Consider the following 23238-nt stretch of genomic DNA (forward strand, 5'->3'; position numbering starts at 1 on the left):
CATAAATATCTAACTTATTAATTTGTACCTCCTGATTGAAATATTCTTTGGGTGGTGATCATCAAAAAACGGAAAGCTTAAACAGTTCATCTTGATAAACCACTGAGCAGAAGTATAAAGGGACTGTGGGAATAAAATCTCCGGACAAAAGCCTCTTTTACCTGAACTGAGGTTGATAAAGAGGGGGACTTCTTCTTCTGGTGCTCTTGATGTCCAACATTTAAAACACTACCACATGAAATAAATATATTTGTTTAATTTTAATACAGGTTTAGAAGTGTGTGAGACGAGTGATGCATTGATGAATATGAACAAAAAAATTATGTTGTTTACAACTGCCTGTAAAGCACAAAGACAGCATTAGCCGAGGTGTATAATTAACATTGTGATGTAGGGCTACAAACTTATAATCTAGTTAAATAGTGTACTTGAGTTGACAGTGAAATGCCAAAAGTGAATTATTAGTTCGAGAAATTGTTTCTTTCAATCAAACTATTACCACTGCTGTCAGCAGAAGAGCAAGACAAACCATCTAAATGCTCACACTTTTGAAGCGATACAAAGCCTGCTGCCACAGAAGTGCTTCCAACATCAAGGATAGACGCACAGCATACATAGAGAAGGATCCACAAGGATCTACTTGATGCAGAATCTTCAAGTCCAGCATGTTAAGCGTACATTCAGTCTCAGTGTTGTACATCCTTTCCTTATGTGCCTGACTCAGTTGTCTTTCTGTCTAAAAGAGTCCATGCTGGCTGGCTGTGTTAGCTGTCGTACCAGTCCAGGAAGAGCAGAGAGAAAGAGCACATGACGAGGAAGAAGAGGATCCAAACACGGAAGCCAGCGTTGTTTTTGATCGCCTAATGACAGGAGTAAACAAAAACACATTTATTAGATCAGTGCTACTCTCATTAACTGGAGGAAGTCCAAGTAGCACTTTAAAAACAGATGTTACCTCTCGTATGTCCTCGTTTCCTTCTTTGACGTTTTCTGTAGCTCCCACAACCAGCTGGTGAATATTGTCTATCTCTGTTTCCTGTTTTTCAAAGGTGAGATTAGATACGAGATTGTGTTCAATTTTCTGTAAACTCTGGTGAAGAAAGCTGGTAAAAATTCTGGCTCACCTGCTGCAGGACTTTTTCAGCAAAAATCTCTTGCAGTCGAGAAATCTCCACCACCTTCCCCTCAATTTGCCTGTTGTGCACAAAAAATCCTGTGAAACGATTTACCTTGGATTCTTCAACACTAACAGATAATATTAGCTTGTTGTTTGGTGTTTACATCAAAGGAACATCTGTTAAAATCACAATACAGCTTTTTCTAGATAGGTTTTTACTTTGTATGACTGTGGCCCTGTGGCATTTCCTGGCATTTTCATAATCTAATGGCAGGATGCAACACTGTGAAACACATTCACAAAAGACACCACAGCTCGTCTAAAATTACTTTTCATCTTCATGCCACAGACGTGTGAAGAAAATGAAATCTCTCATATCCCATCATAATACCAGAGAAAATAAGGTGTGACTCACCTGACCTCATCCACCAGACTGTTCATCTCACTCACCAACCTCTGGTTCTCCTGCTCGAACTAAACAGAAACAAAACATTAAAACATGCTCATCAGTAACGGCTGTGTTACCGTCAGCATTTCTACAAATGAACTACAAGCTTGGGTTTGCTGTATTGTCTGAACACCAAAGTATCCAAGAGTCTTACAAGCAGAATCATTAAATAGATTTGATTGTGTAGCTGAGTCCGGTTGTATTTAACTGACTCAGGTTTTTTCAAAGACATTTGACTCAAGTTTTGCAAAATGAAATCTTTTTCTTACAGCCCCTGTCTGTCTGTGGACATGTGTGCCTGACTAAGTCTCCCATCTGCTGTTTGACATGAAAACTACACGATAGGTAAGAGGTGTCACACCATCTGGATCTCTTCAGGGGAGAGCTCGTCCTCCACCCGGCCCTCCTCCCACAGGTTGACTGGGTTGTCTGGGACCTCTGGCACACTCTTCTCTAGAAAAAAAGAACAAGAAAAAAGAATTATGCAAATGCTTTATTCACCTCCTCAGTAGCTTAATGGATTAAGCCCATGCTGTGAGATCACACTGTCGATGGTTCAATTTGACCGGAAACCTTGGCTTCTCTCCTCCTATTTTCTGATTTGTGCTTTACTTCTTTCCCATAAAGTTAAAAGCAAAAATCATCCAATAAAGAGTGCTACAATAAATCACAATGTGACTCCACTGTATAAATGTAATTTTCAAGTCAGAGGCTGCAGATGAAAAACAAATATGGGTTCTGCTGCTTTCAGATGTCTGTAGATAGAAAGCACTCATATAAATGCAGTGACAGCAGATAATAGATTGGTTTAAATAAAGCCACTAACTCTTAATCAATAAAGATGGCTTTATAGTAGTGGGTTTCTGAGAAAATGCATGATCTGGTAAAAAAAAACAAACATGTGACCTGGACTTTCACAATGTGAAAAGAATGTAGGTTAGTAGCATATAACCATGTAGGTTGTATGTTTTTCTTAAAGAGCCCTCTGTCTTAGGGAGACTCTCGTACTTACCAGAACTTTCCTCCTTCACTGTCTTCTCCTCCTCTTGGGGCTCAATCTCTGGTGTCTTCTCCACCCTGTGGTGCTCTGGTGCCAGTCTTGATCTGAAGCCACAAAAAACAAGTATTCAAAACATTAAATTACATTAAGAAATCACCATCAGTGCTAATGTTGTGTGAGGTTCATAGATGCTGATTTATACTCACAGCCTCTTCTTGTCTACCATTCTCTTAACTCTGATCGCTCTCTGCTCTGAGTAGAGCTTACACACTCCTGCAAACAGATATACAAATAATATCAAAATGCTGTGCTGTCTGATAAAACATTTGAGTTGTAGGCAAAAATAGGAAGATAGATGATATTAAATCAAAATGTGCTAACTGACTCACATCGGCTGCATAAACTCACCCTTCAGATACACCTCAATGAGGTCCAGCACCGCTCCTCTGTGCTCCTTTATCTGTGCTGATGTCACTTGCTTGTCCGCTGTAAAACATTCAAATATTACAGACAAACTCTTGTTTTTGTGCAAAAGAAGCAAAGAAAAGTCCTCCCAGTTACCTACAGACGTTTTGATTAAGTTCAAAGATGATTTTGAAAATTAAAATCTAAGAGTTTTGTCTTTTTCTGTATGCAGCAAGTTCAAAACGAGACTAGCATCACTTAACAGCGTGTTTTTCATTTGGAATAACAGTGCACCAGGCTCACACCTTCGTTACGTAGCTGTCGAATCGCCTCAGAACATGTCCTCATGAAGATCTGAGCATCCTGGTCTATCTGATCTCGCTCATTGTCAGTCATGCGGGTTAGGTCTGATGAGATGAGACTGCAAAGCAACAAAAAACCACAATAAGCTTCGAGTAAGAGGTTCACATATAGTTCTATTCAGTATTATATAGGGCAGAGGCCTACACAGCCATGCAGTCAGCAGAAGGGTTCACAACTATATAAGAAAGTGGAAGAAGCCAATGTTGCATCACTGGTTCCTTTGTGGACCTCAGATAAAGATAGATATTGTGTTTATATCCTTATTGACAGGATAAAAATCAGTCAAAATCATAAACTATCAATCTTGGCTTTTTTAAAAAGAAATTCTGAGTTTACTACATTTTCAGTTTAATATGAAAACCAGGAGCCATGCCCGCTTCTTATGGAAAGAAAACTTTATACTCCCACATATGTTATGAGCTCCCAATACACCTGAGCTACGTGTATCACATATCACCTAAGTACAATTATTTTCTTCTGTAGTTTTCCTGTGTTTATAAAGTGAGCACCCTGCACACGCATGAGGAAAAAAGCATCCTCTACATAGCAGTGACAGCATTGTGACGTCTTAAACAGACTCCAATTTGTTGTCAGGTGTACAAACAAGGGTCAATGTCTCCCCCTGGTGGATTTTCTTTTGCTGTGAATCTGCACAGCTGATTGCAAAAGGACCTAACTCAATGAACTGGATCAGTCGAAAGAAGTGATATTTTAATAACCAGCATTCATGTTTTTATGAAGTGAATATAAAACCACACAAAATTTAAAGAGAGTTTTTAATTGGTTATGGAACAGACTGAAATTATTATTGGTGATTCTTAATTATTACTCACTAAACCCTGAGAAATCCTGTATGGTTGCTAGGAGAGGTGATTAAATGTAAAGCTCCATATAATAATCTGTTAAATGTTTTTTGTTGATGTGCTTTTACACATAAATTAACAAAATGTGTGAAAAGATTAATTGATGGTGAAAAAAGGCATCGTTTCAGTAATTACAACAACAAAGGCTAATTTCAAATTCTTGTGATGGCCAAGATATGTATCTTTGTGTAGGATGCAGCCACAACACATTTTAGTACACGTAAGATAAATATCGACACTTCTTCAACAAATACTCCAAGGTGCTTTCAGTTCAATTCACGTCCTGGAAAAAGAAGGCTGATAAGAAAAGAGGAAGTCAGGGACAACTGAAGACTTGCACACACACTCTGATGGCTTCTTGATGGATTTTCCCACCATTAAACAAGTCTGCACCCCGCCCGTTTTAATGTGCTCTGTCGAGACTTTATCAACAATCATAACAAAACATGAGGCTGCCCCACACACCCACACCTTCCAAACACAGAGGGGGCCTTAAAGGGAGGAAGGCCTGGATTAGTCCCAGGGCGTGATTTGCTCTTCACTTGGTTGCAGCTCAATTATTCCAGACAATTAGACTGGAGCCTGCCGCTTAGGACCACCCTACTCGCTGCTGACCCTGTGCCAGGACCCAGCCCCTGCAGCACACACACTTTCACACACTGCAGATGTATTTGAAGGGTTGTTCAAATAATCCTGACTCAGAGTTTTGTCAGAAGTGTCTGTCTCTCCCCTGCAGCGTCCAAGGGTTTCACCTCTGCTGCTGCTTTGGTTGGTAGTAGCGGATTACTGCGACTGTTTGGAGAGGCTTACCTTCCGGCGCTCACGTAATCTTTCCTGTGTTGTAGCAGAAAGTCTTTGAGCTTGGTGATGTTCGTGATCTGCCAAGAAAAAGAGAGGAGAAGCATTATTAGCCAGCGCTACCTTCATGTCAATGAGTCTCTTGAAATGCTATGCCTCAGTTGCTCCTTGAAATATGTCAACCATGTCAACACGAGGCTTAAATGAGAGCTCTTTTCAGACATGTTCCAGGAAACTATTTACTCCAGACTACATTTAGACAGAGCCAGAGCAAATGTATAATTTTGTATTTATTGGATGTGACGGGCAACGGGTGTCCTTCTATCTCCGTGAATACTCAATATTTGCTTTTGACAATTCATCAAGTCGTGGACATACAAGAATCAAACCTGCAATTTCCTCGTCAAACAGCCCTCATAAATAAAACCATGAGTGTGTGCATACAGAGCACTGACAGAGCCATCTCTAATAAGCTTTAAATTGACGATGTGTTGCTATTTATCTCCCAGAAATGTCAGTGTGTGTGTTTGTGTGCGCAAAAGGAAACCAAAGGAAACTCGGTTCAGTCCAATATTTGCTCGTGTAATTCGGTCAAATATTAAAAAAGACCAAATCGCTTCCCTGTCCACAGAGCTCTGCTGGCAGGGTAAGAGTGGGTGTGAATGCAGACACACAGCGTGCTCTGTGTGATCCAGGAGGAGACAGAAGTCAGACAAGCTGTGGATTGAAAAATGACACAATGAGAGTGACTGTGACAGCGCGGGGGATTATTTAGATAGCAGAAAGACGCTGTCTTCAGCCTTCAGTACTCTAACAACCTCAATTATCAAATTGCCTTGGCTGTGAGGGGTAACCTGGCACCAGGCGTCTAATAAAGTCTCTAAACATTCAGTCCAAACGTCACGCTGACCTGAAGCGCTGCTCCATTCGAGCTGACATCTGAAAAATGAAACGTTTTCAGCGCAGAGAGAAGGTGTCAAGGTAAACAGAGCAAAGCAATTTGTTCGAAACCAAGAGCTCCTTCTTTGGTTCTCAGTGAGGTCTGACGCTCATGTGGGGCGCTAACTCAGGCAAGAACTGTTATAACAAGCTGACCCCTGTAATAATACAGTTATTTGAGGTCAAGAGTTAATTGTTGTTCAGAGTAGTTGAGCTTAGAGGGGGTTTATGGGAGAAGAAAAACATTCTCTGTGGTTCAAAGTCTTTCAAAATGTTGTCCGTGCTGTCTCGTGTCACTCAATAAAGACGCTTTGAAGCAAGCTCCAGTGAGATTGGAGGGATTTTCCAAAATGACGGGCGTAACATTTTGCTTTTGCTTTTTTGAGGAATGTGTGAGTAGGAAAGAATTCAACTTTTGTAAAAAGTGTAAAAAATAAATCAACTTGAATAAGAAAAATACAAAGAACAACAAGACCTTTATGAGAGATCATTTCCAATCTTCTTCTCACAGTAGACAGATAAAGCTTGACAGGAAATAATGTACTACTATTACCTATACCTACCTTGCAGCCACCAGTCTTCAATTCTTTAATATTTGGAAGATGAGCTACAAACCAAATGAATTTCCCTTCTGGGATTAATAAAGTATTTTTTATCTTTTATCTTTATCTTTATAGAGGGATCATTAGTCTACATCATCATGAAGATGCGCATGCATCCTGACCGCGAAAGCAACATTTAGCTCCATTCATTTAGACAAGTTAGCGTTTTTTTAACACCCGTTGCAGCATAAAAATGTACGGTTGTTCTGTGGTCAGAAACAATACTACACAACAGAGGGCAACTTCTGTCAAGTTTTGACCGTTACAGAACAACCAGTGTTTCGGAGTTAATAGCAACCATGCTAACTGGTCACTTTCAGTTGATGGTAGCAGTGATTAATGGTTGAGAGTGAGTGACGGAGAGAGTAACAGGGTCACACTTTACACTGATACACCAGCAACGTCTGCGGGTGAATAATTAAATGTGTCTTCTTTATCCAACCTCAGTTAAACAGCTTTGACCACCACCAAAATACAGATTTGACTTTGTTTATTTATTGAAAAAGTTGGTTTGGGGCTGAGGTTATGACCAAACATGGACTCAATACAGACAGTAAATAATCAGTAAACCTATAAATTATGATGAACAGAAACAGATTTTATGACCAAAATAAAATTAAGTAATATCATAAAATCATTAACCAGTCTATCAACCCTGAAATACACAACCATTAATATTGTGATTTGGTGCAGTTTTCTGGACGTAATTTTCTGTTTTTTTTAAATATTTTTTTTACTATGAACCGGGTCTTAGACTCAGCAGTCTCTGTGCTCTTTTTGGTCAGCGAGGGTTTCTGATTTATTGACACATGTTTACGTCCTGATATGTCACGGTCTGGTAAGTGTCCACAGATAAAGCAGTCATGAGCATCGAGTGTCAGCTGTGTGTTTAAACTCCTCTCTGGGTACAAGCTAGATTTCTGTCTGTCCACATAATATCTGTTCACTTGCTGATCTCTTCTGCCCACTCACTGCTATTTCACAAACCTGGGAGCCATTTTCCATCCATCAAAGTGTTGATACTAAGTTAAAAAATGCATTTTTTGGTGGTTAATTCCCCCACATCAGTTGACAAACCATTATACTTCACAATACTACAGTGCTTCTGCACTTAAGTAATGTTTAAAACTGAGTTACATAGTGCTTTGTGAATTTAAAAACAAAAAATAAAAATGAAATATGAGAGGGAACAATGCCTCTAAGTTTAGAGCCAGTATGTTATTTGCTTTGAACTGAAAAATAGGTACATAAAAGTCATAATAATAAGAAAAGTAACAACATGGAAAGACTTAGTTGCCTTGGTGATGGTCTAGTTTGCATTTGGAGGTCATACAGAGCCATCAGTATACATTTCAGTCTGCTTCAAAACCACATTCAAACTCTCCACATGCGCTTTAACTCAACAGAAATCCTTCATCCGTAAACTCCTCCGCTGATGGTGTTTTGTTAAACTTCTCTCTATTTATTTATATGTAGGGAGAAATCAAAATAAATCTATCCCACAGAGTTTTTAAGATGTGGTGACTGTCGTGGTTTGATCCTAACAGGCCTGTGTCTCCTCTAAGTCACATCTGATGGTGAAACAGTTATTTATATGTACGTTCACCGCTGTGAAGCTCATTCCTGGATAATGAAAGTTCAGAAAGTGGAAAATATGTCCTCTTACACAGCATAACTAATTTATCTTTAATGTTAAATCATATTTTCTGCTTGCAATTAGGCTCCAGAGTTTTATTTAGGTTTGAGCCATGCTTGTGTGGAAACTCTGACCATGGTGCTGCACTTGTCTCACCAGCAGGTCGCGCTAGATCCATAACAAAAGATCATACTGAGTCAGATGGTGGGGATGTGTGTGTATGTGAGCTTGTGAGTGTGTGTGCATGCTGGGGTGCCGGGGAGTGTCAAGAGTGCTGCTCTGGGGGTTGAGCTGTCTCCTGTGTGTATACATTGGAGCTCAGATTCCCAGCACAACCTCAAGGGTTTGCAGGGGGTCAGGGGGATCAATTGCTCTTGTAACTTAAGACCCTAAAGAGCAAGTAATTCCTCAACAATGAGGAAGGGGGGTGGCCTCGTGCATGCAGCTCAATGTATATGTGTGTGTGTACCTATATGTGTGTGGATGTGCAGTCTATAGGTGTGTGTGAGGCAGAGCTCGCAGCAAAAGGCAGAAGGAGACAGTCTGCCGGGCTACATCTAATCTCGTCATCATCAAAGACCCCCACTTTACCTCCTCACTTTCTCCTTCCCCCTGCTTCCCTCCAGCCCCAGTTGAGCCCAAACAAACCATCAGGGGGGATTATTATGAGGAAGAAAAGAGAAAAAGGCTTAGCCAGCAGATTTCTAAAGAGCCTGGACGGCTCTTTGTTTTGTTAAATCCAGGTAACTGACAGAATTTGATGATGACTGCTCCGCTTTGATTTAAGTCCCTGTCTGTGTGTCCTGACCCTGGGCTATCCCCACTGACGCCATGCTAGGTTGTGTTTAGGTATGAGGCTCGTAGAGAGAGGACGCTTCAGCGAGGAAGACTCCGCCGCATGTTGATTTTATTATTGTGTTTATGTTCGACTCTCTAATTAGTTTAGTCTTTGGCTATTTGCACTTAGAACACTCTCAAGTCAGCTCTATAAACAAACAAAAAATACTTTTAAACAATATTTGTGAGTGAGATTGTGACTTTTATTTGTGTACGAACTAAAATGTAGAGGAAGCAGTACATGTATCAAGTATGTTCAACTTTAATCATGCATCAGTGCAATTCATCAACTCAGAGAAACATCACGCAACAGTATTTTATCTGTGCTATTGAATAATTTGTCAAGTGTCATCATGTTTTACCAGCCTGCCACATCTCTACACCCTCTCTATTCAGCAAAAAGTGGAAAGATTTTCTGAACGGTTGAAGCCAATCAATATCTGAAATCTAAACAAGGTTTGACTTTTTGTCTAATTTTTTGGATCCAATTTATTGGGAACTTTAAAAGCTACTTACTCAAGTTGAAATAACCACTTTTAGAGGAAACACATGGCCGATACCGATATCCAATATTAATATTGCTGTTATGGCTGATAACCGATATTTACCAATATCACTATAGGTAAAAAAAAAAAAAAAAAAGAAAAAAAACCAATGTGAGATGATCAAATTGTGAACGTACTGAAAATCATGCAAACTGAATTTTTCTAATATGGCCCTTTATTTTTAAACTTGTTTTCCTTGGCCACTCTTCTTAGGTAGTTTTGGTGTTTACATAGTCATAGAATTAAATATAATCTGGGTCTTGAAAGATCGTTCAAGATGCTCTGAAAATGGCTGGCAGCTAATGAGTAAATATTGGGTCACTTTTGCACACCAGCCTATACCGGTATGGATACCAATATATCTTGCATCCGTTATAAGGAGAAACTATGTTGATAAGCCTGTAAGCTCTGTTTTTTAGAAGAGTTGGAAGACCCAGACAGAGGTGTCCCAGTTCATTTAACAGAAATCTGTGATCTGACCTTACATGATGTTTTGAAAGCTTGCATGTTTTATCTTATAACTTCTTCTTCTGTCATGTAGCTCACAAAGTGTCTAAATACTTTCTAAATACAAAATTTATTCATCTAGTACACCAGCAAGGCACTCATGTAACCACAGCAGTAACACACGAGGGCTGATGAGCTTTACTTTCGGGCAATCATCAATCCGCTCATTATTTTTTAAATTTCTGTTGAGCAGTGTTAGCGTTCTGATAAACAAGTTGTGCTTTGTAAGCAGTTTCATCTTTTTTGTAAAAAAAAGAAAAATGGTGAGAATGACACAAAACTCTAAATATGTGCACACAGAAAAATATTGGTCATGAAAATGTAAAAGCTGAGATTTGTCCCTTCATTTAAAAAATTTAAAAAAATAATAAATTAAAAAATTAATTTTATAAGGAGTTTTTATAAAAGAAATGTGTTCATGGAAAATTGAAAAATGTTTTCAAGACTATTCATCCCCCCCAAAAGAGCAAAGCGACAACAACCAAAAAAACAACAACAAAAAGCATAAAACTAAAATAACAACGTGAATGATCTTTCCTTCCTGGTTTTTAATTTAAAATAGTTTTCAATGAGGAAGTGAATGGCATGCAACCTATTTTTGTTTCACTTTTGTCATTTTTGACAAGTTTTGCTTTACTTACTAACAGACATCTATAAATGAAAGTTCAGTTCAGGGAAAACAAAAACCAAACACTAAAAAAGTTTTTCTGTACTGTCTTCAATTAGTTGAGTTACACAGAAATCATTTGCACTGATTTAAAAAAAAAATAAAAGTGGTGTTAATTTTTTGGTATATTTATGAACATTTATGCCACACTTTGAAATGTAGTTTATTCAAGCTGTTTTATGTCGGAGCTGGCTATCCAAGCTTTGAGTTTAAGTTAAAAAAAAGAAAAAAAAAAGCTGGCTTTGTGCACGAAAAAAGTTGTCATATCAGCATCTGATACACTTTATGCAACTTGAGTAAAGCAACATAACTTGAGAAGAAAGGAAAATTTAACCACATGCTAGAGTGTCTTTCTGTAAACTTCATACATTTCAAAGCTGGATGACAAATTGTAAAAATCCTGAAGTACTCAGGCTTCAATTAAAACATGAAAACAACACTTGTAAGGTCTGCACCTTGGAGAAAGCAACCAGACAAACTCTGCCTCACTCCAGAAACAATCTGTCTCTGTTGACCTTCGTCTTTAAAAATCCTCTTCATCTGCTCTTCATAAATGGTGACCACAACAGAAAAATAAATAACATGTTTACTGTTATCTAAACAACATTAGCTGCTTTAGTTTCACTTCATGCATTCAGTATAAATGTGAATTGACTGTACATAATAAATACCCCATGTCTTGTTGAACTAACAACTCAATCGAGAGCGAAAAAGAACAGAGCTCTGTTTAAGTGCAGACACAAACATCTGTTGTAGTTTCATGCTCAGACTTTGTGTTTCTCACTGTCAGGGTCAACTATGCAGCCTGCTGTCATCTGTAGAGAAGTACTTCACTGATTTTAAATCACAGGGACAACAACAGTTTCACGACAAAGCTGGACAACAGTCTTCAAAGAGTGTCATAGATGCTGCTGCTTCTGTCCTGCAGCGTGTTTAAATGTTTAAGTTCAGCCTTTTCTCCGAAGCTCAACTTTACTTTTATTCCGTTTCGTTTGGAGACTATCTCATGATTTAGAGTTTGACATAAACCATTAAATCTGCACTTCACCACAGTTTCCTCTTTTATTTTCATGAATCATGCAAAGACATTTTGTTGCACGCAGTGAAACAAAATCAAGATTGTGCTCAGGCCTGACAGCAGATGCCTCAAAATTCAATTTGCCCGGATTTTGTGGAAAAACATCACAGAGATTAGGCCCACTGGTAAGGAGAGCATTTAGCAGCACGATCGTCTCAGAGTGATCCCTGCAAATCACTTCCCCATGGCTGAGTCCGAACAGAGTCCAGACCTGCCTTTGACAGCTGTGTGCCAGCGTGGTTCAACCTGTGTGCCAATGTGCTGATCTGATGGGGAAGAGGTGGTCAAGGAAAAGTTTCTTGTGTGGAGGGATCGGTCCAGATACATTTTCATGGTATAAATGTGAACTGCAAACTTACAACCAATTCATGTTTCTTCCGTTCTTTCGTTTAATTATTGGACCTGTCTAAGAACTTTTCAGAACAATCAGAATCAACACAAAGAAATTTGAGCCTCAGCACCTCAGTAACTTATTTTATTCTTTGACTGTCCATGTTTTATCCTCCGCTACTTCACTGACAATACACTGTATTTTAGGATTAAGGCCTGACATAATGTAAAAAGGCACTTTTCTACACTTGTGCATTTTATTTCCAACATGGCTGACATTAATGAAAGCTCATAAATGTCTCTCTGCTGCAGAGGCTGTTCGCCATCTGCTCAAAATGTTCTGTTTAAAGAAACAGTTCAGAACAATAAAAAACTCCATTTCCACTTAAACTGCGCCACAGAAAAAAAATATCATAAAAAGGATGCTTTAAACCACCCCCAATAATGGAATTTGCCATTGCATATTTAACATATCCCAGTGTGTCAACAATGTTAAATTATTTTAACGGATTTCTTCTTAAATCTACATAAAAAAAAACACTTTTGGCTTTGAAACGGATTAGTTCTTGGAAAAATAACGTGTGATATGATTGTACTGTTTTAATGTAAAAGTTATCAAAGGAAAAAAACACCCCAACCCTCTTAAAGCGCAGTGTACCTCTCATTTCTGGCCTATGGCCACACTCTTCAGGGTTTCTAAAAAAACACTTTGAGAAGGAGCCAATTTTAGGATACCAATACCGAAGGCACAGCGGGGAGCCCAGTACTATTTTCTACACACAATTTACCAATTTTAAAGTGACCTCCTCCATTTAAACTGGAGAGGGGCAGCATGCTGTGGGGAGAGACGAGGTGAGCAGTGAAATGGAGATCACAGTGCCCCAAACCGACCCCTGCAAGGGAAGATATCCCCACTGACCAAACCCCACCCTGTAAACACTGACCCTCTTATTAGTCAATCAAGCAACTTTTCTTTTTAAATGTTGCCTTGAAAAGAGCAATACTTCCTTTCTCATCACGCTGCTTTGTGAGAGTAAAAAGAGCCTCACAGGACCACTGTGTATTTGTCATCTTTGATGTTTTCTATTTTTGTGGAGCTTCAGTGGGAACTTGGAAAGCTCTGCATGTCTTGAAGGGCACCCACATCTGTTGTGCATTAGGTGCCGGCCATCAACATTGTTACTGGGGACCTAATTTAATATTTTCTCTGTTTTGATCTTCCACCTTTAATCACTGGCTCTTGGGAGGATCGGCTTTCCCCAAAAAATTGTTCAAGAGCCGAAAGAAAATGTTATTGCAGCATGTTTATGGAATCATACATGTGAAGAGGGGTCTTGTATAGAAAATGCTGCCTGTGTCAGGCTGCACCGAGACGAGTGGAGGGCAGAGTTGTGGGTGAAAACCGCGACATAACTGTAAGCACTCAGGACATTCCATACTCGCAATTTCAATTTCTACAAAAGCTGCTTCACCGAAATGCTTTGAGATCGTATCTGCAGAGTGAGGGAGGGGGGCAGCGGTAGGGGGGAGGAGAGCAGAGGGCAGGCACCACAGGATAGGTTTGGGTTTCTTTGAATCAGCACCGCTGCTTTTATTAAACCACCATTTCTAATATGAATGTAACAGAACAAAACAAAAACCTGGCTGTGCAGAGCTGCTGGGACCGGGCTCAGACTGATGGTTGGAGACATCAGGTACAACTTAAAGTCCTGACGACCCGAGGGAGATGTAAAGTGGTTCTTCAAGGTGCCTTTGAAGGGCTTGTGCTCGTGATATTCTAGTCAGACCACGGACTTCTAGCCAGAGAAGCAACAATTATGAAACACAGTGATTCTTTTTCATAGACTGTTTAATTAATGGACGTAGTCTCCCTGACCCCACCTGTCTGTTTCTGAAACAAATTTTTGAAGCAAATCATTGTGTCCATATTAGAAGTAACGAGGGCTTTGTGTACAACTTAAGGATGCCCGTCACGTGAACTGTGCTGTGCCTCTGATTGGGCGAGCTCATGATCTTAACATCTCCTAAACTTAATTTAAAAGAATATCACCCTCCATACGGTGCGTGCAAATAGTAAAATTAGTGATCCAGATAGGAGGCGTTTTCTGAACCAGGCTGTAAATAAGCAGACGGTTGAGAAACAGCAGATTTTAGCGCATCCGCATTGTGTCATATTCTTAGACCAGAGGTTGCCGCTTGTTCCTTTTAGCCGTAAATGACCTTCTCCTAATGCCAACTGTATATGATGCTTTTATACAACTATGAAAGAATATATGCAGAGGCTTTTCTCAAAGTTCCATGGAGCAATCAGAGCCAGTGCTGCACGGCAAGAGGTTCAAAACAACCTTTACTTCACCAACAATTTTTGGGCCATGTAAAAGTTCCTACAGCTAAATCAAATATTGGACGCATTGAACTGTCTTTCAAAGGAGGTTCTGAAATTAAAATTTCCTTGCTGACAATATGACTAACCTATAGCTGATTGAATGCCTGTTCTAATTAGCTTGGCAGCCTGAAATCTTAATCACAGAAGGTAATTTTCCAGGTCAGTTCAAAGCTCTGATTCCAGGCCTGTCAGTGCTTTGGGAAAAGTGGCACTCAGAGCTGACAGCTGGCAAAAAAATATTCTGGGCTCAAATACGCCAAGTCTGGCAAGTTGGGCCAGCATGATTTATTTTCCCTTCTCAAACAACTAAGCTTTTGTCTTTCCATCTCTGAAGCAGAGCAGTCACTTATTCTGAACTGCCCACACTGGGCTGGGTCTTAAAGTTTCTCTTGTCTGAACAAAGTTGAAGTAAAAATAGGAGAATTTCCCAGAGCACTATGTTTCTGCAACCATCTTATCCAGCAAACAATGATTTGCAAGTGATTTATCTTCAGAGACAGGCTGACGTCAGTTTACTTGTCACAGTTTTCAAACCTTGAATTGATTTGAACTTAAATTACCTACTTATTACTTGTGCTCACAGGAACATAGTGATTGCACAGGGATGTAATAAAGCTGCCTTTTCTACATGAAGCTGCACAGACAAAAAGCGCCATCCACCAATGACTGACAAAATCTATGATTGTCAACTCATCTGAACACACCTCATTTTCAACTGTAATGCAAGATCCTGTCATATCAGTAAACTACTGCTGAGAGAAAGAAACAAAGTGCTTCAAAAGTAGACTTATTTAAGCACTGATGGAAAGAATGATGTTGTGAAAGAGAACAAACATCTATGTAATGATTTTTTTTCTGATTTAGATTAATACATCCTGTCAGACGTAGGTGCTGTTTTTATCTGCTATCGGAGTATTCTAAATAATTGCCATGTTCACATGCAATAAGGATATCTCTGTAGTTATCTATCATTGATTCTGTTTCAATAAATTCCCCTGACACTTCATATAAATAGTTACATGTAGTTCTGTTAAGGGCTGTGCCATTATTTCTTAAAATGAGTAAGATTTATTATCTTTTATTGTGATAACCTTAATGGCAAAAACTTAATCTATTTACATTTTCATTGCATGCTCTAAGGAGCACATAGCACAGACAACAAAAAGAAAGCACAATACATAAAGTCATTCCAACCTACAGCAGCAGCATATTTCATGGAATCTATTGTAAGTAGAGTTACAGTAGATAATATCTTGTCTTTGTCTTGTCTTATATCATAGGACTAGCTCAAAAAAAGCTTGCTTGATAAATAAGTTGGCAAAGAAGTAATGCGTGTATGTGTGTTTATTTTGATATGAAACAGATGAAATGTTAACCGTGAAAAACGCATCGTTCTCCTGATTCATGCTATTGAGCATAGTGGAGAGATATTTTCATGTCTCACTCTCAATGAAAAGAGGCCCAGCTTTCTTTGCACAGCTTGTCCTCCCTGTACATGACACATGTGCTACATTTCAGTTTGCCAACACCAAGAAAGAGAGAATCGCCTCACCTTCACGGCATGTGCAATGCTAACTGTTACTTTTACAACAGCAGGCACGGTGAAAAGTTCAGTTTAATAACGTAATTCTATGTGAAGTCAGTTTGTGTCCATGCTAGCACAGTTAGCTAAAGTTAGCTTTCAGAAACACTCACCACTTCTTTTGCCTTCGGAGAGAAGCCGCTTTTCGGTCTGCTCCTCTTTAAAATCTCATCTTTTGTAGAGTCGAAGCCCAATCCTATCGCCTTGTTCCTGGTTTTCACTGTTTTAACGCTGGCTTTGAATAATAAAGTTATATCCACAGCCATGGCTGAGCAGCTGCAGCGCTGTAAACAAAATGACACGTCACCAAGAGGACGACATCAACCTGCGACGCTGTAGTTTGGCTAAAGCAGAGACAGCAGTGAGCACCATGCCTCACCACAGTCTACACAGGAGGGGGCATTCGGGTAAAGTGGGACAGCTGAAGGAAAGAGTCCGGTGTTTTAGTGTTCAAAAGTAAAATCCAAAGCAGTTCATTCAGACACTTTTCTTTGGAAAAAAGTGTGACACCACACGGTGTGTGTGTGTGTGTGTGGTCAGTGCTAAAGTGGAAGTTTGCCCCGCCAAAAAATACAAGGTAAGAAAAATGCCACATGCTTTGTCTTGATTTTGATATGAAAACATACATTTGAAATGTGTGTTGTATTTTAGACAAAAACGTCATCATAATATGAACATAACAAATTTAACAAAAAGTATTTTCAAGGTGTGTTAACATATATTTATAATTTGAACATTTTTTGGTGTCCCAAACTACACTAAGTGTTTACAAAAAAAAACTGTCCCAATATACCTGAATTCATACCACTCTCAGTTTTCATAAGAGCAAAAAATGCCCTTTCCTGTAAGTCCCTTTTGAGAAAACAGTGGCAAATATTTAAAACATCAAGTCTCCTAATACAACACAGACTTGTTAAAAACCTATGGCATTGAAAAGAACAAAAAGTGCTAATGCACTATTAGTTGCAGAAGTGTATCGCAAACAAAAGAAAAGTGCAAATGCATTTGTACGATTTTCTGCCAGTAATGTCTTGTGGTGTCTTGCTTTATTCATATTTTTTAGAACCAAGGTGTGACAAAACTGGGATTGAGGAAAAAAAAAGTACTTTTAAACAAACAAAAAAAGATAAGGTGTATCTTAGAAGGCATTCACATAACCTCAAAATAATTCCCAAGTGAATGCCGCATGGAGTTGCAACAAGTGTATTTTCAAATTCTTAAAATAAAACAGATATTTTCTTGGACATGTTAGACAGTTTACTTATGAGAGGAAGAAACTTAACTCATATTTACGGGTTTACACTGTGAGAACTGTTTATTTGTTGATTCATGCCAATTCCTAAGTGCAAATTTGGAAGCCATGAATCGCGTAGCTGCGCAGTTTCAAAAACAAATTTCCCCCCTCTTTTGTTTTTAAAAATACTTTTGTCCACACACACCAGACAATTCCGCCAGTGAGTGCGGCTTAAACCCATATTTGTCAGTGTTTTTCATATGGGAAACCTATCTAATCGGGATGAACCTCTGTTATTCAGCTGTGATGTTTGAGAACCAAAAACTCAGCTTCCCGGGGAGTACTCGAAACTACGAAAGTGGAGTTTTCCAAAATCTTTACTTTGGTTGGAGTTTTCAGAAAACATCAATTTAGTGATGTAAAACTGCAGTTCTGTGTGGATTACAGGCCTAAATGTATAAAAAATTTATGGGGTTTCCCACATGCTTGGTTACGTATGGACATGGCCTTTGACATACTCCAATATAGCATACATATTCATGAAAGCTGAACTTAGTCGTAGTTCAAGTAAACTTGCAATTATGTTCTGTCTAGACAAATGTAGTAATTTGTGTTTAATATTTCTCACAAGTTGATTTATGTGTAAATGACTAGGGTTGGCACTCAGATGTAAGCAGTGGGGCCCAGAGTGTTGAATAAAGTCTGTTATTTGCTGTGTGGTTTGCTCATTTCCTTTGTTAGTGTTGTGCCAGACCCTGTTACAGCTGAGTGCTGTGACTGTCTCTACTTTCTGCCTCCTCAGCATTAACTCCACATCATTTTTTTACCCTCTCTTAAAGCTTCAAATTTTAAGAGAGAACAGCTTTGTAAAGATCAGAGGTATAGGCTCAAAAGGGCATGACTTCTCATTCTTGTTTACATTTGAGACAGCCTTGTGTCCAAACTTTTATCTTGCAGCAGAAAGAGAAAAGCATAAATCAAGTTTATTTGCATTTTTGAATTATTTACTGGCCTTCTTTTCAATTTTAATCCATAACAAATCATATTTTAACTGTGAATCCATTAAATTTAGATTTTTTTACTCCTCAAAGATGCTGTGAGAAGGATCTGTTTTAATAAGACTGCAGCGACGCCTTTTGGCTCGGAGTCTCACGCGCACTCTCTTGAGTTTTTAGTGTTATAGCCTTAAGCTCATGCTCTATCACTCTCCCATTTGGCTTTCTTCTGCTTTTCTGTTCTTTTTCTGTTTGACAGTTGAGACTTTGAGATGTTTTGAATGTGATGTGATATTTTGATGAATTGATGTGCCATAAATCAATCCAATCCTGCCCAATCGCGATCAGGAAGCTGAGAAGTAGCATTTAGGAATAACCAATATTGGCACTGATAATCTTATTTTAAAGTGTGGATTACGATCAGGAATATATCTAGAAGGGAGACTGTTTCAAGATCACTTAAAAACTCATCACAGCCCCTTAGATTATTACTCAGTGTCAAAACTATTCTGTGTCCGTGGATGTTTCCTCTGTATTCCTTTCAGTCGCCATCTGTAGCAGCTCTGTGTACTCCGGTTCATACAGGTATCCTTTTGGTTCCAAAGTGAATGGAACTTCATTGTCGCTGTCATAGTCACTCATTTTGAATTTCCTATGCTGCCTCACAATCCTTAGAGTACAAACAAACGAATTACGATACTTGAACAAACTTACACGGGGCTACAACCGGCGTCCGAAGCATAGCTTGTTTACTTTCCCTAGAGCTGAAAGGAGGAGGGGGGACAGAGCGCACTAGCGCTGGGCGTAAGGACACATGACCAGTTAGTTAGGTCCGGATAAATGTTTATATTTCCGAAGACTTTATGCACTTAAAAAATATTTTATGTAGCGTACTCTTAAACTGTGGTATTACTTTTTGATTTTAGTTCTTGTAGGCAGAGAAAATAGCCTTTGAATTTGGTTCGGTCTTTCCCTGTTAGCTCCTGTTTCCTCATCACCATTGATTACAGTTTGTGTCTTACTGAGGGAGAGGAGACACCTTTCTACTGTATCTAATGTCCTTAGTGGTCACATAGAGCTCATACAACCCCACTTCAAAAAAACTGAACTGTCCCTTTAAAGTGTGGGTTACGATCAGGCATATATCTAGAAGGGAGGCTTTTTCAAGATCACTTAAAAACTCATCACAGCCCCTTAAATTATTACTCGTTGTCAAAACTATTCTTTTGAGCGATAACGTATTAAGCAGTTAAGCCACAAACCATGTGCCAGCCACTTCAACAGTGTTGAGTCTTTTTATATTAAGATAGATTTGCAATCATTTTCCTTTTACACCCTCCCAATCACATCAAATGGAGTTACACTGTAGCTGAATAACAACTTAAGAGACAACCTCCTGTTTGGGCACAGGTGCTCTGTTTTTGTTGTTGTTGTTTCATTTTACTCACAGATGGTTATTTTCAGACAGTTACTGTTTATAACTGCTCTTGTACCCTAACTACCTCTTGTTATTTTTTCTCTGTTAATTTTATAAATGGTGCATGGAAAATTGGTTGATCAATGAGACTACTGAGGATATCCAAGGCACAGTCCAGCAAACTAAGCATTCTTTACATGCATTCCTAGATGCTATCTGTCCCCTGGATGAGGCGCTGGTGATGGTATCCATTCCTCCTGTCCGTGACAGATGAGCCATGTTTTGGAGTGTCCTCTGGGCAGTCCACTTAACTGCCTGAAAAGGAACCCCTTAATCTCCACTTTCTCTTTGTTTGGACCATTATCAGACCTGTCAGTCCTGGCCGTTTTATCTTCACAGAACTCATCTACTGGCTGTTTGACGTTGGCTTAATTCTATCAAAGGCCCTTATCTCTGTTTTGCCTGAGGATGCATCCTCTCTCCAACTCACTGGTACAGCCCCTTTCGGTGATAAGAGGATCCCTTATTGGGTTGAGTAACTCCCTGATCAGTGTAAGAGCTTCTCATGCATGTAGCTGGCTTATTAGCTTTGTGTTTACCTGTTTTATTTCACTTGTTAGTGTCTCTTGGTGAGCTGTGTCTTCTGTTAGCTTTGTTTATTGGCAGGGTGTAGTCTGAAACCTGAGCTAATGACACAGTGATATCTCATCAACCAGCACTGATTCAGAGTGGAGATAGTCCCTTTCGATGGCAGTTAGCTCTGTCTCTTGGCAGTCGTCACTTAAAACAGTCTGAAGGAATGTCATGCAGCTTGATCTGATGGAGCCAATTACATGGGAGGGAACTGTTCCCTTTGAGGTGGAGGCTTACCTGCCACACCCTGCAGGCTTACAAATAAGCCTCTGGACACGAACCAAACATGTGAAAATGGTCCCTTTTCTTCGTGTCCTTCTCCTCATGACATATGCCCTGACAGGATTTGACAGGTAGAGGTACGGGCCAAGGCGTTGCCCAGGACGGTGAATTAACTCATCTAGTTTGCTTCAGTCGGCATTATGTCATCTAGACAAACAGATGAAGTGTTTCAGTGCCAAGAAAAGAAGATATTTAAGTTGAACAGATTTTTTTTTGACTCTGTGCCCAGTTATCTTTGTTTTCTTTCATTGGCTAATGTCATCTAAGGGTAGCCACACGACATACCTGTCCTGAGAAAAGAACAAGAACTCGGGATAGCTTTACGATCATGTCATGTAACTGTGCTATATGGATGTCCTTCACTAAAGTTTAGATATTGCCTTACACACTCATATTAGTATTGTATGAAAAGTCACTTCTGGTTCAGTTTTCATTTTGGTTAAAATCCTAATCACTGCAAAACTTCTCAGGGAAAAAAAACTTGATTATTGATGATTATGGTGATAGAAGAAACAGCTAGAATTGGTGACAGGCATTAGACATTAATCTATAACTACACTCTGGTTTAAGTTTAATTGTCACTAAGTTATCAACCACCTAGTGTAAAACAGACACAATATCATTACCAGTTTAAAGTCCTCAAACTGTAGGTTTAATGTATTACAATTTAGCATCATAGCAAACACAGAATTGACTGTAAAATGAAAAGATACAGCCAATAACATCTGACGTTACCAGAATGGATTCTGTGTATTTATGACTGTTTGCTTACGTGCCCAAGTTTTATGCAGGGTCTATGAGCCCTCTGTGCATGCATGAGTTTGCATGTCTAAGAATATCTAGATGCTAATTCTTTTTACTCCATTATAACCAGGGCTCCGTTTTTGAATATGAATCATTATTATTGCATGCAAGGTCATGTGCATGTGAGTTTCCTGGAAAGGCAATGATGGAAAAGACATGCAGCTTAGTTGCCTGGACCAGCAAAGAACTACCCATGGGTTCAGTGCAGATGTTGCAATCACAAATTGGATTTTCCGTAATGCAGCTGCTGTTACAAATGCTTAGCTTTATTTAGATTAGAAAGGACATAGCTCATTACCATCGGGCTTCGGGCACAATGACTCTGCTCCAGGGATTAAACACAATTTATGCTTTTATTTTGTTGCCGTGATGGCAGCCATAAAAGAAACTGTAGGACACATTCCCCCCCAACCACTTGGTGTATTTTGTCTTTCCCTGTACCACAACACAATCTCAGTGTTTATGAAAGAAACTACATTTTGGACTTTGAATGATCAGACTCTGGCGATTCATTTCTTTTGCTGTGACTTGTCACTGGGTTCTTTGTGACCGCCAGTTTGGAGGTCAATTTACAAAGACATGTGGACATGTGCGTTTCAAATAAAAAGTAATGATGCCATGGCCGCACTAAGACAGCCCAGATTTGAGCAGTCTGGCTATGGTTGACTTGATCATTTTCCACAATGCTCTTCAGAAAAGGACAGCAATTGCCCCACCAATGAAAGGGGATCCTCTTTGTAATTAAAGCCAGTAGAAAATTGGATCATTTCTTGCCTGGACAGCTTTCACATTCCAGCCTAATGTGGCATTGGAGGCTTTTGAAGTTGCTGTCTTGGCAGTCCCAAATTATACCTTTCATCAGCCAATCATAAGAAAATGGCAACCTGACATTCCCAATAGTAACTAATGTTTGAGCTGGAGTCCATGTAATCAAGAGGGAGAGCAGAAACCCACTGACAAATCGACTGTGAGAACCAGAATGACAATTTCTGTATTGCATATATATAAATTATTTCTAAAATCAAAGTAGTATGTATAGCTGCATGAGGATTTTTACTGATCTGCTAACATCCCAAGTAATATGATGTGGACGGTCAGTGCATCCACTAAACCCCAATTTTAAACAGTCAATAGCCAAAGTTTGAGGGATTTGTTTTGATCTTCTGGGCATTGAGCTCATGGGAAGAAACTGAAACGGCACAGACAGAGAAATTTATTCATTAAAATAAATGCAAAAAACATTTGTTTAGTCATTTCCAGTTGATTTTCTTTTTGCTGGCTGGACTGAAACTTGTTTATTCGCTTTGTCTCTTTACCTCTTAACGTTTACAGCAATTTGTGCACTTACAAATTTGATTTCTTGAAAAGGTTGAATCCAGTTCAAATATTTTTACAGGCTCAGTGACTTATTTTTTCAGTGATTTAGAGTCAGACATCCTGCTTTGTCAGCAACACAGTGGACAGTTACAGTGCTGCACCCTATGAGCTAGACACATTTGTTAGAGATTCATTCAGTCATTTTAATTGACTTCTGAACCATCATCCAATGAGGACATGGCAGCACTGACATAGATGAGTACATTCAAGCTGACAGTGAGGTTTATGAGTGGAAAAAAAAGCTGCATGGAAGCTTTTAGAAAGGTCATCGGTTAAACTATTGCCCCACCCTCACTGGACAGATGCGATGATGAAAATGAAATGTTGAGATTGACTTGCAGGATTATAGGCGTTAGTGAGAGCTGGATGATGGCTGCAAATCATAGAACATGG

General features: G+C 39.2%; 1 protein-coding gene across 1 annotated transcript; it reads right to left on the reverse strand.

The window, feature by feature from the left end:
- Window positions 1–241: 241 nt before the first annotated feature.
- On the reverse strand, window positions 242–16448 carry stx18 (syntaxin 18). The gene is made up of 11 exons (XM_074665617.1): window positions 16217–16448; window positions 5007–5074; window positions 3276–3391; window positions 2974–3051; window positions 2772–2838; window positions 2578–2669; window positions 1927–2018; window positions 1533–1591; window positions 1125–1194; window positions 956–1036; window positions 242–860 (listed from the first exon to the last, which is right to left on the reverse strand). The coding sequence occupies exons 1-11, from the start codon at window positions 16367–16369 to the stop codon at window positions 765–767; spliced, it is 972 nt and encodes a 323-aa protein (XP_074521718.1). The 5' UTR covers window positions 16370–16448; the 3' UTR covers window positions 242–764.
- Between the last annotated feature and the right edge of the window lie 6790 nt (window positions 16449–23238).

The sequence above is a fragment of the Halichoeres trimaculatus genome, unplaced genomic scaffold (genome assembly GCF_033239565.1).
Source record: "Halichoeres trimaculatus isolate MK-OKI-2021-1 unplaced genomic scaffold, fHalTri1.1 fHalTri1_scaffold_1, whole genome shotgun sequence".
NCBI classification, from domain to species: Eukaryota; Metazoa; Chordata; class Actinopteri; order Labriformes; family Labridae; genus Halichoeres; species Halichoeres trimaculatus.

Bases quoted from the DNA above. Each gene is read 5' to 3' on its own strand.
- stx18 (XM_074665617.1), bottom strand. From the start codon at position 16,369: ATGGCTGTGGATATAACTTTATTATTCAAAGCCAGCGTTAAAACAGTG. The intron at 2,670-2,771 runs GTGAGTATAAAT...TTGTGGCTTCAG, and splicing joins ATGGTAGACAAGAAGAGGCT to ATCAAGACTGGCACCAGAGC. The intron at 1,592-1,926 runs GTGTGACACCTC...GTTTCTGTTTAG, and splicing joins CCCCTGAAGAGATCCAGATG to TTCGAGCAGGAGAACCAGAG.